The sequence below is a fragment of the Phocoena phocoena genome, chromosome 3 (genome assembly GCF_963924675.1).
Source record: "Phocoena phocoena chromosome 3, mPhoPho1.1, whole genome shotgun sequence".
NCBI classification, from domain to species: Eukaryota; Metazoa; Chordata; class Mammalia; order Artiodactyla; family Phocoenidae; genus Phocoena; species Phocoena phocoena.
The window spans coordinates 14,436,059-14,450,559 of record NC_089221.1 but is presented as its reverse complement, the minus strand read 5'-3'; the positions used below and the strand labels follow the sequence as shown (position 1 = coordinate 14,450,559).

At 45.2% G+C, this 14,501-nt stretch overlaps 1 protein-coding gene across 1 annotated transcript in view; it reads left to right on the top strand.

Annotated features, from left to right (window-relative positions):
• Nucleotides 1-14,501, top strand: part of MYO10 (myosin X) — a 215,886-nt gene that overhangs the window by 89,730 nt on the left and 111,655 nt on the right. Inside the window, exon 3 of the mRNA XM_065874870.1 lies at nt 6,965-7,123. Within this exon, the coding sequence (XP_065730942.1) occupies nt 6,965-7,123 (159 nt within the window). The remainder of the gene's footprint in view (nt 1-6,964; nt 7,124-14,501) is intronic.

Here is a 14,501-nt window from a genome sequence, read left to right as displayed (position 1 = left end):
TTCTTGAATTGATTCTTTAAGAAATGAGCAAGGGCGTTTCCTCCCCTGCTGAGGATCAAATGTACCTGACGCATGCAGCCAGTGCTCAATGAGTACCAGTGCCCTCTGTCCACCCCTCTTTGCTATTTTGGTGTTATACCCGAATGTCATGCCATACTGGGCATTGAAAACCCACTGACAATTTAAATGACTTAATCTCACAACCCGTTTGAGTCTCTGAAAAAGAAAATAATCTTTGTTTTATCTATAATTAGAAGTCAGTTATCTCACAAACTCAAGGGGGAGGTTAACGTCACAGAACCTTTATTTATATAATGATCATTTTACCCCCCTGTGCCATGTAATTAAGATGACAAATTTGAGCTGAAAGCAAAGCACTGGTGCCATTTCCCCCCACACACACACTAGGAGAGTACACGTGTAGCATTTTGCCTTTGATTAGATTCTAATGGAAATTTCTAGTGGACTTCACATTTTTGTGTTCCAGATACTTTCTCCAGTCTGCTGGGGCAGCAGCAAAACAGGCCAAGGCAGAGTTTCAGTGAAGTAGGTGGCTTCCTTCTGCAGCCTGTCCTAAGAGTATAGCCAATGAGGGTTGGAGTCCGTGAAGCTTGACATGAGGAAGCTTGTTTTTGGTTTACACGATCGCTCACTTTGGCCACACGTCAGGAGGCAAAGGTCTTAACCCTTCTCGTCGATCACGCTTTAATTTATGAGCCAGTAAACGAAAGAAAGATGGAAAGAAAACTAAGAGAGTCCTCCGCCCTGAAACAATGTGGAGTTCCGGAGAAAATCTAAACAAGACCAGCTAGGTTTGTGCAAAGGGATTAAAATGGAAGAAGAAAGCATCGTGTCAAACAGTTTTCAGCAGATACCGTGCTGATCTTCGTAAAGAACGTAGAACTGAATGAGCCGCTCCCCCTGCCCGCCCTCTCCTGCCCCTCACAGCTGGTGTTCAGGCCCTTGTTTGAAGAGCAGGGGTCCCTCTGTCTCTAAGACTCTGGATTCTTTGCTTAGAGAATGTTCTGCGTCGTTCCTTACACCATGACCCCCTTACAGGAATTGCTCCCTTTTACTAAGCCCTTGTTGGTGCCAATTGCTGTGACTTTTACTTACATTATGTTCTGTAGCTTTCACAGTAATTCTGTGAGTAAGGATTATTATCATCATTTTTCTTTATTAGTGGGGAAAATCATGGGCCAGGGAAGTCAAGCCCATGAGCTTGACTGAGCTATAAAAGCATAGATCTAGGAGAACGGAGTCCAGCCAGGTCTGACTCCAAGGCCATGTTTTGGTCATTACCCGACTCTGCTTCTCCTTGTGTGTATACCCATTTTGAAGGCCAGGATCTTTCATTCAGTATTTACTGAGTCTGTATCGTGGACCGAGGCTGGGCACTGAGGAACAAGATAGGCCTGCTTCCTGCCTTTGTAGAGTTTTCAAACTGAGTTTTCACGATAGTGAGGTGTGAAGTCAGTTCAGAGGGCCACAACTGACATTTAAAAGAAATAGAAAATATTGGGATGCACCAAACATTGTGGTGTCTTACGAAACTCGTATGAAACTCTGCGTATGGTAGTTTACGGTGTAAAACAAATTTTCCTCGGTAGGTTGTGGTCCAAAGAGTTGAAAGATACTGACCAGAGGTCTCAGAGTTGGGAGGGGAGATGGTTTTGAAACGAGGAAGATAATAGGTTAGATGAGTGACTACAAACTGGCATAGGAGCTATGAAGACAGCACACGTGATAGAATAAGGAGGAAGGTGGCAGGGTGTCCTTCAGACCAGACCCCTGGTGCCTTCTGAGAGGGTAACGTTTGGGTGGAGACGTCCAGGAGGAGAGTAATGGGATGTTAGTGGCCCAGAACAGCAGGTACAAGAACCCTGGGTCAGGGAGACAGAGGTGGAAATAGTGTGGACCATATTGTCTGACTATAATGTAGTACAATTAGAAAATAATGACATCTGTAACTCTATAAAACAGAAATAGAGTTGCAGATGTAGAAAATAAACGTACGGTTACCAGAGGGTAAGGGGGGGAGGGGTAAATTGGAGGATCGGGATTGACATATACACACTACTATATATAGAATAAATAACTGATAAGAACCTACTGTATAGCACAGGGAACACTACTCAATACTCTGTAATGGCCTATATGGGAAAAGAATCTAAAAAAGAGTGGATAACAGATTTACTTTGCTATACACCTGAAACTAATATAGCATTGTAAATCAACTATACTCCAATAAAAATTTAAGAGAGAAGAAAATAATAAAAAATATAAGCAAACCCCATTGTCTAGTAACCATCATCATCTTTATCACCATCACCCTTCCTAACTTGGGTCAAATACGAATCAAAAACTAAATTATATAATATTGTCGTGCTGACCTTTGATTTACCTCTATTAATAATGTTTTTATTTTTAAAATTGTTTCCAAAAGATTCATCTTTATTTTATGAAAGGTTTTGCTTATGGCACTGGCTGACTCATCAATTTTTCCTGGTATGTACCTAGACATCTGGTTGGATGGCATACCAGGGCATTCCTAGACTGGGGTATCTCCACCTTGGCTTCCTGACATTTGGGCTGGATAATTCTTTGATGTTTATAGCAGCATTCCTGGCTTTTACTGACTGGATGCCAGCATCCTTTCCCCTCTCCCACAGTTGTGACAACCAAAAATGTTTACAAAACTTGCCAACTGTGCCCTGGGGGGCAAAGTTGAGAACTGCTCTAGAAGAAATGCCAGGCTCGCGGGAGATGAAGTTGCCCAGATTGAGAACACCCTCTATCCCATCCGTCCATCAGGAGAGGACATGATGAGGGTTTTTGGTGTTTTTTTTTTCGTTCTCTTTAATCAGAAAAGTTACATTTTTATGACTGGGGGTTCCTAACGAATTGTAATATGGGAAATCTGTGTGTATCACTATAGACAATAAAAACTCTCATGTGAGCGTGATAGGGGTTTCCTGCCATATTTGTACTATCCTAAGATTAGAATAAAAGGGAAGGGCTTCCCTGGTGGCGCAGCGGTTGAGAGTCCGCCTGGCGATGCAGGGGACATGGGTTCGCGCCCTGGTCCGGGAAGATCCCACATGCCGTGGAGCGGCTGGGCCCGTGAGCCATGGCCGCTGAGCCTGCGCGTCTGGAGACTGTGCTCCGCAACGGGAGAGGCCACGACAGTGAGAGGCCCGCGTACCGCAAAAAAAAATAAAAGGAGATTGATAATGGCTCAGCTGTTTTTTTAATCTAATTAATTGACTTCATGCCTTTTCATTTTTTCATACAGAAGTGGACCCAGCATTGGGCAGACCTTCTCTCAGTTGTTTTTCCAGTCGTGTTGATTGGTGGCCCTTGTTCTGCTGCCAGACTTAATCCAGTCTGTCTTGTGACCAGTGGCTTGTACTTCTATAACAGGAGCTATTTGTTCTGAGGCCCCATTTTTTTCTAAACTGATTTCCTGTCTATTAATCGCCTATATTTTGCTCCTTTGCTTAACCGTACCACCGTTCTTCTAGTATATGTCCCGTCAAAGTCACTCAGTTTATTTTGAGGTGGGCTTTGAGGAATTCATTTTGTTACTGTTTTTGGCTGTTGTTTGTTTCCAAAAATTTCCTGTAAAAAGAATTCCATTCTTTAAACCTAGAAGTTTCTTTTTCGCTGTTTGGGAATTCTCTTGTGCAGCTAGTACGCTGTTCGTCATTGCCTAGGAGTGACTGTTGGTAGTTCGGGGGGCTCTCCTGAAAAATTCTTGAATAAGATTGTGAGTCTTATTAATCCTTTGAAATATTTCCAAATTAGGTGTTTATTCAACCAATATGCTTTAACACAGTGAATGCAGGGGGCTGTCTCCATTCCTTACTTCCTTAGTGTTCCTACTTTGATGTTACGTGATCAGTGAGGTGTCCTCAAACACTTAACATAAAGTAACCCCTCTGGGTGCTTAATCACCTTCCACTCATATATGTCTTCGTAGCTATTCATCACCATCTGCATGATGCTATATATTGTCCATTTCTGATTTTTCCTTCCCTTTACTGGAATGTAAGCTGTATTCCCGATGCTTCGAACATACCAGTAAATAGTTGCTTGAATGTATGGATTTTCTTCGTTAATTTACTGGACGCTTATCAATGTGCCAGGCACCACTGTGAAATCTTTACAGATACTAACCCATCACTGAATGCGTGGTTCTCCCTGCCTTTGCTTCACAAATACATTTTCTCTGCTATCCCATTTTTCTTTGAAATAATCAGTTTCGAGCAGCTGCAGGCCTCTGTCTTGGCATGATGGTTCTATCTTTTCTGTTCCCAGCCTCTTGTTTTTGTAACTGTTATCTTCCGTCATGATTCTGTCTCCCTGAGGTCAGAAGGAATAGTGCAAGTTCTCTTGATTTTCCCATCCCTGGAATGGCCATGTGCCCACATCTGTGTGTGCCTAGAAACATACGAGGAAGTCAAATGTACAAAGGTGGGGACTCTATTTACAGTTTTAGCCATTTTTGCAGAGACCAGGTGCCCAGCTCTGAGTTGCTTACTTGGACTCATGCATTGCCTTGCTGTTCCCAGAGCGTTAAAAAAGACAATGAGGGCTTCCCTGGTGGCGCAGCGGTTGGGAGTCCGCCTGCCGATGCAGGGGACACGGGTTCGTGCCCCGGTCCGCGAAGATCCCACATGCTGCGGAGCGGCTGGGCCCGTGAGCCGTGGCCGCTGAACCTGCGCGTCTGGAGCCTGTGCTCTGCAGCGGGAGAGGCCACAACAGTGAGAGGCCCGGGTACTGCAAAAAAAAAAAAAGAGAGAGACAATGAAATGTTTACATATGACATAAGTATTTAGTCATTATGTAAATCTTTAGTGGCAGTTGTAGGGTGTGTATGGTTATTTCCAAAAAGCAGAATCACTAGAAATACAAACAACAATTGTAATATTCTAAATTATTTCTATCCTCCAATTCTGGAATTCTCAGTATACTCAGAGACAGTGAGTAGGAAAAGCGTTCACGATGGGAAGGACTTGTTGATGTGGAGTGAGTCTGCAGGGGCTTGAGCAGGAGGTAGTTGTGCTGGTGCCCTGTCGTCTTCCCTACAAGAAAATTGTCCTGGGGAACTTGTGGAACTGCCTTGCCCTCGTGTTGGCAGGAGTGCTGAGCCGGCAGGGTGAGGAGGTCCCCCCTGGTGCTGAGTGCAGAGGGTGACACGACACTGCTCTGCACCCCTCAGCTGGCCACGGGCTAGCCTCACGGTCACCGTAGGGGAAAAACCCAAGTACACTGCTCAGTTGTGGTGTTTCTGGAAAACCTGCCCGGATTGGCCCCATAGGCATAGAGCGAGCTGGGGAAGGGCAGAGAGTTTCAGCCGTTCACTTCTGGCAGTTTCCAGGCTACTCTCAGCCTAAATCTGTTTCTTTAATTTTCTTCCATGGTGTTGATGAGTTAAAGTGAAGGGCTGGTGTCCTAAGTGTTCCTACACTCTGGAATTTCCTGCACATTTTTCTTTAATACCTGGTTATCCTGGCTGTGGCACAGCCCACGTTGCACGCACTCCCTCAGTGGCCACAGGCCTGTCCTACCCTGTGGGGCGCTTACGTGGCACAGTGGCCCCCTTGCCGGGAGGCGGGAACCACACATCTCCTGGCGGATGTCTGTGCCCTGGAGGCAGCTGGGGAAAGCGGCTGGGCCTCAGAAGAGATGTCTGGGGTCTGCCCTGGCCTCAAGCAGTTTCTCAGGACTGGTTTTGACTGACTCTTGTGGTTCATGTGGCAGAAACGCCACGGCTGAAGTTTTCATTTTTCTCTGGAAAAATAAAACATGCCACTTTTTGTGGCTTGTGGAAACCATTGGGTTGGTACTTCTGCCTTTCTTAGCGTGTCATTCCCTTTTTCAGTAACATACCGTTTGTTGCCATGAAGGCAACTGGTTGATATTTTAAAATAGAGCTCCCCGACCTGCAGATGGTATTCAAAAAAGTTGTGTTGTGTGTATGTGGACACGTGAGCACGTGTGCTTATGGAGACTGCATTTTTCGTGTTATTTACATCTTGGTGTTTGTATTTCAAGGATGAATATAGTAAAAGTATACAATGAATAAATAGGAGGTAGCCTCCATCACTGAATGATTGTTTTATGTACAGGAGTTTGTAAAACTGGTCAAACTGGTCAGTGGATGGAGCTGACTGGATGTGATTAATCCTCGACCCAACCAGTGGTGATAAAAGAGCCCCGTGTAGATTTTAGAAACACGTGCACATTCTGTGATCAGTCCTACAGTATCAGAGTTGTCTTGTGTACACGCTACGACACGTATGCAACACTCACCACTGGTGTCTGGAATTTAAAGGAATACAGGCTGTTAAATAGGCAAACCGATTGTATTTTACATTTGAGAGGATTTGTTTTGCCTGAAGATCACGTGAATGCTGTATATCTCAGTTGAGAGGGGATCACGTCCAAGGATATTTTTCAGACATTCCTGAGGAGATGTGTTTCAATGTCCGAACACATGTACAGACTATATGGTGAATTTATGTAACACTTAAATTGAAGGGCTTTATTAAGAAGCTTTGAAATATAGCACATGGTCCTTTGAATATATTATATAGTGAAATCAAATTACTTTCTGAAAGCGTGGTCAGCCAGCTTCTTAACTGTTACTGCTTTATGTCAGTGGTACAAAAGTGAACTGAAAATTTATCATTTCTGTGATTCCCGAAGGATGTTTAGTACTTGAACTATTCACGTCTTTTAGGAACATCTAATGTCAATTTTCAAAATAACTGCTACCTTTAAAGATAGGTAGGTGGCATAAAGGAAGTGAAAGAGTTCTCTGCAGTCTGTTTTTTGCTGGTGGATTCTGGATCTTTTTGCTGGTACTGTACTGAGGTCGTATTGTAAGTTGGGCGAAACGTCGTGGAAACTGTTCATCGCTGATAACTAAACCGTTGAATTCCTTCCCCCCCACCAGGTCTTCACATACAAGCAGAGCACAATTACACACCAGAAGGTGATGGCTATGGACCCCATGGATGAGCAGGGCGTGGATGACATGGCCACCTTGACCGAGCTCCACGGGGGTGCCATCATGCATAACCTGTACCAGCGCTACAAGAGAAACCAAATCTATGTAAGTTCCACTTGCATGTCCTTAAAAAATCCCTCCAGTTCGGTTTTTTTTTTTGTTTTTTGGTCCTGCAATGCGGCATGTGGGATCTCAGTTCCCCCAGTTCCCCGACCAGGGATCGAGCCCACACCCCCTGCAGTGGAAGCGTGGAGTCTTAACCACTGGACCACCAGGGAAGTTACCCAGATCCCTCCAGTTTGAGTCAATGTTTATTTTTGTCTTCAGAAAGTATTTTCTTTAGAGAACCTCTAGTTAATCTAAGTAAAATTATGTTTTCAGGTGTTTTGCCAAATTAGAGGCTGGATCCATAAATCATGTTCTCATGTTGATTGCCTTGATTTTATGAGGGAGATAACTTTATGTCAGAGGGTAATGTGACCCCCTTCTTCTTGTGAGTGCATTCTCTCCGTAAGTGTTCTGTTTCATAAAGACGTCACGCAGACTGGTTTGACTTCCTCAATTAAGGGCTGGGGGAAAATGTGGCTTTGCAAACAAGCAGAGCTCAAGCTTTTTTTCTCATTTTCTTGATTTCTGTCCCTTTATGGATTTTCACTTTTTTTTTCTGGCTCTGGAGCCCATCTGGGGGATATTTATTTATTATTTTTATACAGTTTTTAAAGGTTTCTTTCCATTTACGGTTATCACAAAATACTGGCTGTGTTCCCCGTGTTGTACAGTACATCCTTGAGCCTACCTTACACCCAATAGTTTGTACCTTCCACTCCCCCCACCCCTATATTGCCTCTTACCCCCTCCTCACTGGTAACCACTAGTGCTCTATATCTGTGAGTCTGCTTCTTGTATGTTATATTCACTAGTTTGTCGTATTTTTTAGATTCCACATATAAGTGATATCACACAGTATTTGTCTTTCTCTGTCTTATTTCACTTAGCATAATGCCTTCCAAGTCCGTCCATGTTGCTGCAAATGGTAAAATTTCATTCTATTTTATGGCTGAGTAGTATTCCATTGTATGTATGTATGTACCACATCCTCTTTATCCATTCATCTGTTGATGGACACTTAGGTTGCCTCCATATCTTGGCAGTTGTAAATAATGCTATGAACATTGGGGTGCATGTATCTTTTTGAATTAGTGTTTTTGTTTTTTGGGGATTATATACCCAGGAATGGAATTGCTGGGTCATGTGGAAGTTCTGCTTTTAGTTTGTTTTTTTTTTTGAGAAACCACCGTACTGTTTTCCACAGTGGCTGCACCAATTTACATTCCCATCAACAGTGTATGAAGGTTCCGGGCTTCCCTGGTGGCGCAGTGGTTAAGAATCTTCCTGCCAGTGCAGGGGACATGGGTTCGAGCCCTGGTCTGGGAGGATCCCACATGCCGCAGAGCAGCTGGGCCCATGTGCCACGACTGCAGAGCCTGCGCTATAGAGACTGCGAGCCACAACTACCGAGGCCCGTGTGCCTAGAGCCCGTGCTCCGCAGCAAGAGAAGCCACCGCAGTGAGAAGCCCGTGCACAGCGGTGAGGAGTGGCCCCTGCTCACCGCAGCTGGAGAGGGCCCGCTAGCAGCAATGAAGACCCATTGCAGCCAAAAATAAATAAATAAATAAAACAAAACCAAAAAAACCCAGTGTATGAAGGTTCCATCTAGGGGGATATTTGGGTTCAAGGGAACCCGTCTTATTTGTGGGATTGCTATTTTGATTGGAGGCATGTCCTTGTATAAAAGGCAGTCGTGCACATGTTCCCCTTAATTGTTATGAAATGTGACTGTGCTTATCTTATAAAAGTAATACCTAAAAATCACTTCTATGATAATCCCTTTTTGACATTAAAATACATAAATTACTTTATCTGTCAAGAATGATTGACCAACAGATTTTCTCTTTTCCATCTGCCTGTTAGTCTTTATAGTAACCTGGGCAACTGCTTATAGGTGTTTATTTTTCAAGTCACGTTCAAATTCATACAGTTTTTTTTTAAAAAAACACCAAATTTTTATACTGTAAAAACCCTTGATGTTTTAGTAATTTTTGTTCTTCAGGAGTTAATGTTTAATTTTGGCAGTATGCCTGTGATTATGATGAATAACGATATCACCCTTTGCAATAGCTAGCAGGTGCTGAGGCTCAAGGCCCTCTCCGTATCGGGGTTCCTCTCATTTATCCTCCCTTAGACCAGGAGAGGAGAATTGGGAAAGAGGAGGAATTTGATATTTGTGGGTTTAATGTGAAATTTTCCTCAGCTTTAAAGAAAGGATGTTTATTTGCCTTGTTTTTAGATTGGAAAAGTGTCATTTTTGCCAGAGTGACCTAATGTTTGCCAAATGTCTTCAAACAGCCCTGCCTAGAGAAATTCAGTCGCGTTCTAGTCCTCTGACTGGCTGCGCTTATGTTAAGTCCGTATATTACAGCATTTTCCATATGCTCTTCAGAAAAGGTAGCATTCATACACGTTTACGTAAAAATGGCTGTGTATTCCATTCTGCACACGTGCTCACAGAACACACGTGCATTTACTCCCCTCTGTCTGCATCTCAGAAGCCTCCTCCTTTCCACCTCTACCGGTGTCCAGAGATCCGTGTACCGTGCCTGCGTTATTAGCATTAAGTATTTGACACTGCCCTGTAACTTTGTTTACGCAGCAGTTTCCTTGCTTGGTTGGTCAAGGACCTGTTTTGTCTTTTTTGAGCCAAGGACAGTGCAAGGCACCTGGCAGTGGTGCGATAAATGTTTGTAAAACAAATGCCACTCCTAGTAGAAATAACATAGTTGATGATAAAGGTGAAGCTAGATTTAAATTTTCTTTATTGGTATCTGTCCTTTACAAGTGAATATTTCAGAACGCATATTCTTCTGTCTTTAGATGCAAGTTATTGTTACACATTTAGTAGTCAAGAAAAAGTAAGTCAGTTAGCGGGAAAAAAAACTACCGAAGAGGCTTAAAAGGTAGAGAGCCCTTTAAAAGTCTGTTCCCCAGCCCCACCATGATGATGTCGTAAACCTGACAGCTTAAACTGCCCAGTAAACCACGTGAATAGGATCTTGGTCTTTTTTCCTGGGATGAAGACCTTTTCCCTCCCCTTTGAGGGAAAAACACAGGATTTTTTTGTACATTCAGTTTACAGCTAAGTTCAGTTCGTTATACCCTTATATGCCTTCCTTTCAGGACCTAGATAATTGTATTATTATCCATATAGCAGCCACCTCGATTTTCATTGCTGAAGCTGTTTGCAGTGGGTGCTGGTACCTACCAGACTCTGCCCCAACGAGACAAAACTACCACCTTTGAGGAAAGCACAGCCTTTTCACCTCTTATCCCAGCTCTGAGTGGTGCTTGTCCGTATCTTTAAAAGAGGGAAAAAATGACTTATAACAGAGGTGCTGTATTAGTTTTCTTTTGCTGGCTTAACAAATTACCATAACTGTCTTGCAGTTCTGTAGGTCAGTCTGAAGGGGTCTCACCAGACTAAAATCCAGGTGTTCCTTTCTGGAGCCCCTAGGGGAGGGTCTGTTTCCTGCTCTTACCTGGTGTTGGCAGAGTTCAGCTCCTTGTGGTTGTAGGACTGAGGTCCTCATTTTCTTGTTGGCTTTCTGCTGATTGCGAGCTGCTAGAGGCCCCCTTCCTTCACATTCAAAGGCAGCAACCCTGGATCTAGTCCTCATGCTTCAAATCTCTTCCTCCTTTCTCCTCATCTCTGACTGCAGCCAAGAAAGGTTCTCAGGTTTTAAAGATTCGTACGATTAGATTGGGTTCACCTGGATAATCCCCAGTCTCAGAGCTTACAACTTGAACGTATCTTCAGAGTCCCTTTGCCTGCAACATCACGTAGTCTCAGGTTCTGGGAATTAGGTGGACATCTTGGTGGGGCGGAGAGTGGTGCGTTACTCTGCCTGCCATAGGCGCCCTCCTTTGAGTCCTGTTATTGACAAGGGACTCCTGGTCTCTCCCCCGCCACCCTGGATCTTGCATTATTTGTTGGCTTTCTGGTCCGAGCAGCACGGGTTGCTGGTAAGCAGACCCATCTCCAGGTAGAGGAGTCTGTTGTTTTGTGCTGAGAAGGACCATTAACTCTTTTTCTCCTTGAGGGCCACCCTTGTCTGAGGACACTACCGGACCCCAGTAAAATATTTCTTCTAGCCTTTAGCATCCTCCGTTCAAATGTGGGTAGAGAGCTATGAAGGGGTAAAGCACTCAGTAGACAAACCAAAGTTGAGCCCACTTTTCTCTTCTCACCTCCTCTTGGGCTCTATAGTAAGCATTTAATTTTTCTATGGCAATTAAAGAAAAGTTTTTTAAAGGTCAGATATCATAACCACCCCACCCCACCCCCATCTGACAGGGCTGTTTTACAATAAAACGGCAAGTGAAAGCACTTGGGGAACTTAGATGAGAAAGATGGGGAGAGAGGTACAAAGGTCAGCAAATACCACCAGGTCTTTATTTGGAAAGTTCCTGCCTGGGACTTGGCGCTGCTCCTTCCAGGCAGAGGCTGTGCAGACCTCCGTGTCTGTAGATCTCCATGACTCCAGCCTTGCCGCTGGTCCTGTTTGGCTCTCACACCCGGGTTAGAGCAGCTCTGCTCTTTGCCTTGCATGAGCCCCTGCCTCATGCCCTAAATACTGGATTCCCTTCCTAGAACGCCAGGCTCTCATGTCTAACACTCCACCTCGTCAGCTTTTCTCATCCTCTGGCGACTTCCCAGATGAGAACCCTGCTCAACACTTCAGCTCCCGACCTGGGACCCCAGCCCAGACTTCCACCCTGAGCCTCTTATCTGTGAGCTTCCTGGCACCTTGGAGAGGGTCCCGTGAGTCCCACCCTCCTGTGTCTCTTCCCACCATTGATGAGACCTGGTGGAGACAAGTACCCACACCTGTAAGTCCCTAAAGGCTCGGAGAGGAGGGGTATGTGTCGTACAGAGAGATAAGAGATGGGGAGAGGAAACAAATACGTGGGTGAGAAAGCCGGAGCTGGCCGTGCAGAGCCCTGTGGAGGGGGCGGCAATAATGACACTGCAAAGGAGGGATGAGAGTTGATCAGTAGGAAAGGCTGGTGAGACGCCATCCATGAAGGTGGAGAGATGAGGGTGCATTTGGTGCGATGGCCTCACTAAACTGGGAGAAGGTTCCTTTGCTGATGGAATCTGGTGTGTGTTGGGGGAACATGAAATAATTAGTGGGATAGGTAGGCTGGAGTCAGGACACCTTTAAAAGCAGTGGTTCTCAACCAGGTGATGTGACCCCCAGGGGATATTTGGCACTCTCTGGAGGCATTTCCAGTTGCCGTAGTAGAGATGCCGATGGCACCTAGTAGGTAGAGGCCAGGCATCTGCTAAACATCCCAAGGTGCACAGGACGGCCCCACCACAAAGAGTTATCTGGCCCAAGATGTCAGTCATGCCGAGAAACCCTACCTTACTTAAAGCTAGGCAGCAGCGTTTGGGCTTGGTGGTAAAGAGGCTACACTGTCCTTGTTAAAGGCTTTTGAAGAGAGAATTTCCTGAGAAAAAATGTAGAAGGGTTGATAGGGAAGTGATGTGGTATAGTCTATAGAGGGTAGGTTGGCTGAGAGAGTGTGGCAATAGTTCAGAGGTGTAGAGACAAGGGTTTTGGACCAGGGTAGAGATGGCGGTGAGCGAGAGGAAGTTAGATATGAGACGTGTGGCGGAGGAGGTGAAGTAGCAGGGCTGGCGGTGATGACGCCCAGCCTTGTCAAGCCCTGATGGCCCTGAGCGCAGTGCTGGCAGCTCCGGCAGGAGAGGAGAGTGGGAGAGATGAGCTGGCTTCTGGGTGCCTGTTGCATTGTATTCTCTGGAGCCCGGATCATTTCAGATTCTGTACCCAGCATCTATGCACCACGTCGACCAGAGCAGCTGAGGTTTCTGTTGTATTGACTGTCAGCTCCAGGTCCACAGTGGGGGAACAGCCAAGCTGGCTCCGTGGTGTGGCAGTTTTGTTTCCTGCCCAGTGGAAGAGAAACACGTTGTCTCCGTCATAAGGTTCATCCTGCTGTGGGTCAGTTGCATGGGCGAGCCTCCTGTCCCAGCCTCTAAGGAATGGCTGGAAACACATCAGGGTGAGGCCGCAGGGAGCCTTGGGGCTCGGCTGCAATTATGGTCTGGGGGGGGGGCTCCAGAGGAAGCCCTGCTCTGTTCCACCCACCTCATGTGTTCATTTGTTGGTCTTGCCGAACAAACGGGGCAGAGCTGAGAGTCATAAGGGCCCATTTGAAGAAGTGGGGCTGTGTCTAAAGATAACTGCTGGTGTAAAGCACAGAAGATGCTTCACAGCTCATGTATTTTTAGGTGTTTCAAAAATACACTCCTCTGGTTAGGTGGCCTTCCAGACCGAATCTGTAAATGTGTTTGACGTTGTTCCTGAATTAACTTCGAAGCCTGCGAAAGGTGTTGGCAGGCAGCAGCCAGCTGGAGACGACGTGTGGATTGCAAGTGAGTTCACCTGGGCTGCCTGCGGTGTTCACGCCGGGCAGGGCAGGCTGTGGAGTTCACTGTTGCAGGCCTGCAAGTCTAAAGCTGAGATTCATTTCCTTGAGTTCAGTCTTCCCAGAGAAGAGTTTTGGGGGTTGTTTTCCATCCCTTTCCAAAGCCAGTGTCAAGTAACAGCGCGCCTCTCATAGATGGCCCAAAGACCGGATGGCCAGCAGGCTTGGCATTTGTCTCATACCAGGAACAGCGGAATACAGTGTGGTTTGTCAGGGTGTTTTTTTTTCACATGAAATCAAGACTGGTGTTGCCAAAAGATGATTGTAACCATCTGTCTGACTCTGTGTATTTTTAAACTTGACCAAACATTTATGCTGTTGAGTTGCCATTTCTACATCGGCACATGATGGTGGCAATTAGGAACTCTGTTTTTGTTCATTTTTTTTTCCCCTTTCCTGCCTCTTTTGGGTCAGATTCCTTTCAACAAGGAGGGAATATGAGTCAGAAATTCACTCAGATTAAATGGAAATGTCATTTCTAAATATAAGAGCTTGAATTTAGTAACATCTTGAGTTATCGGTTGTGATCAAGTTTTCTTTTCAACCAACTTGCACGCTTAACGGTTTTAATTGTTTCAGCGGACAGGGATGGCAAGTAATTTTGTTAGGGAGAAGGTGGCTGTAGAGCACGAGAATGCAGTTAAAACAGGAACCTGTTGGGTGGATTGGTCGCGAATTTGTGTGCCCCGAATGTATCTATGTTCATTCAGCCCTGCCTGTGTGCCAGGCTGTGTGAGAGATTCCAAGGATGCAAAATTCATCTTGCTTGTGCTAATTGTTCCTTGAAAGATTGAATAAATGAAAGGCACTGTCCCACCAGGATCTCCTAGCTTATTGATGAATGCAGACACAGCAAATCTTTGACAATAGCCCGGGGTGACGATGAGTGTGATAAAAGTGCGGGGAACACAAA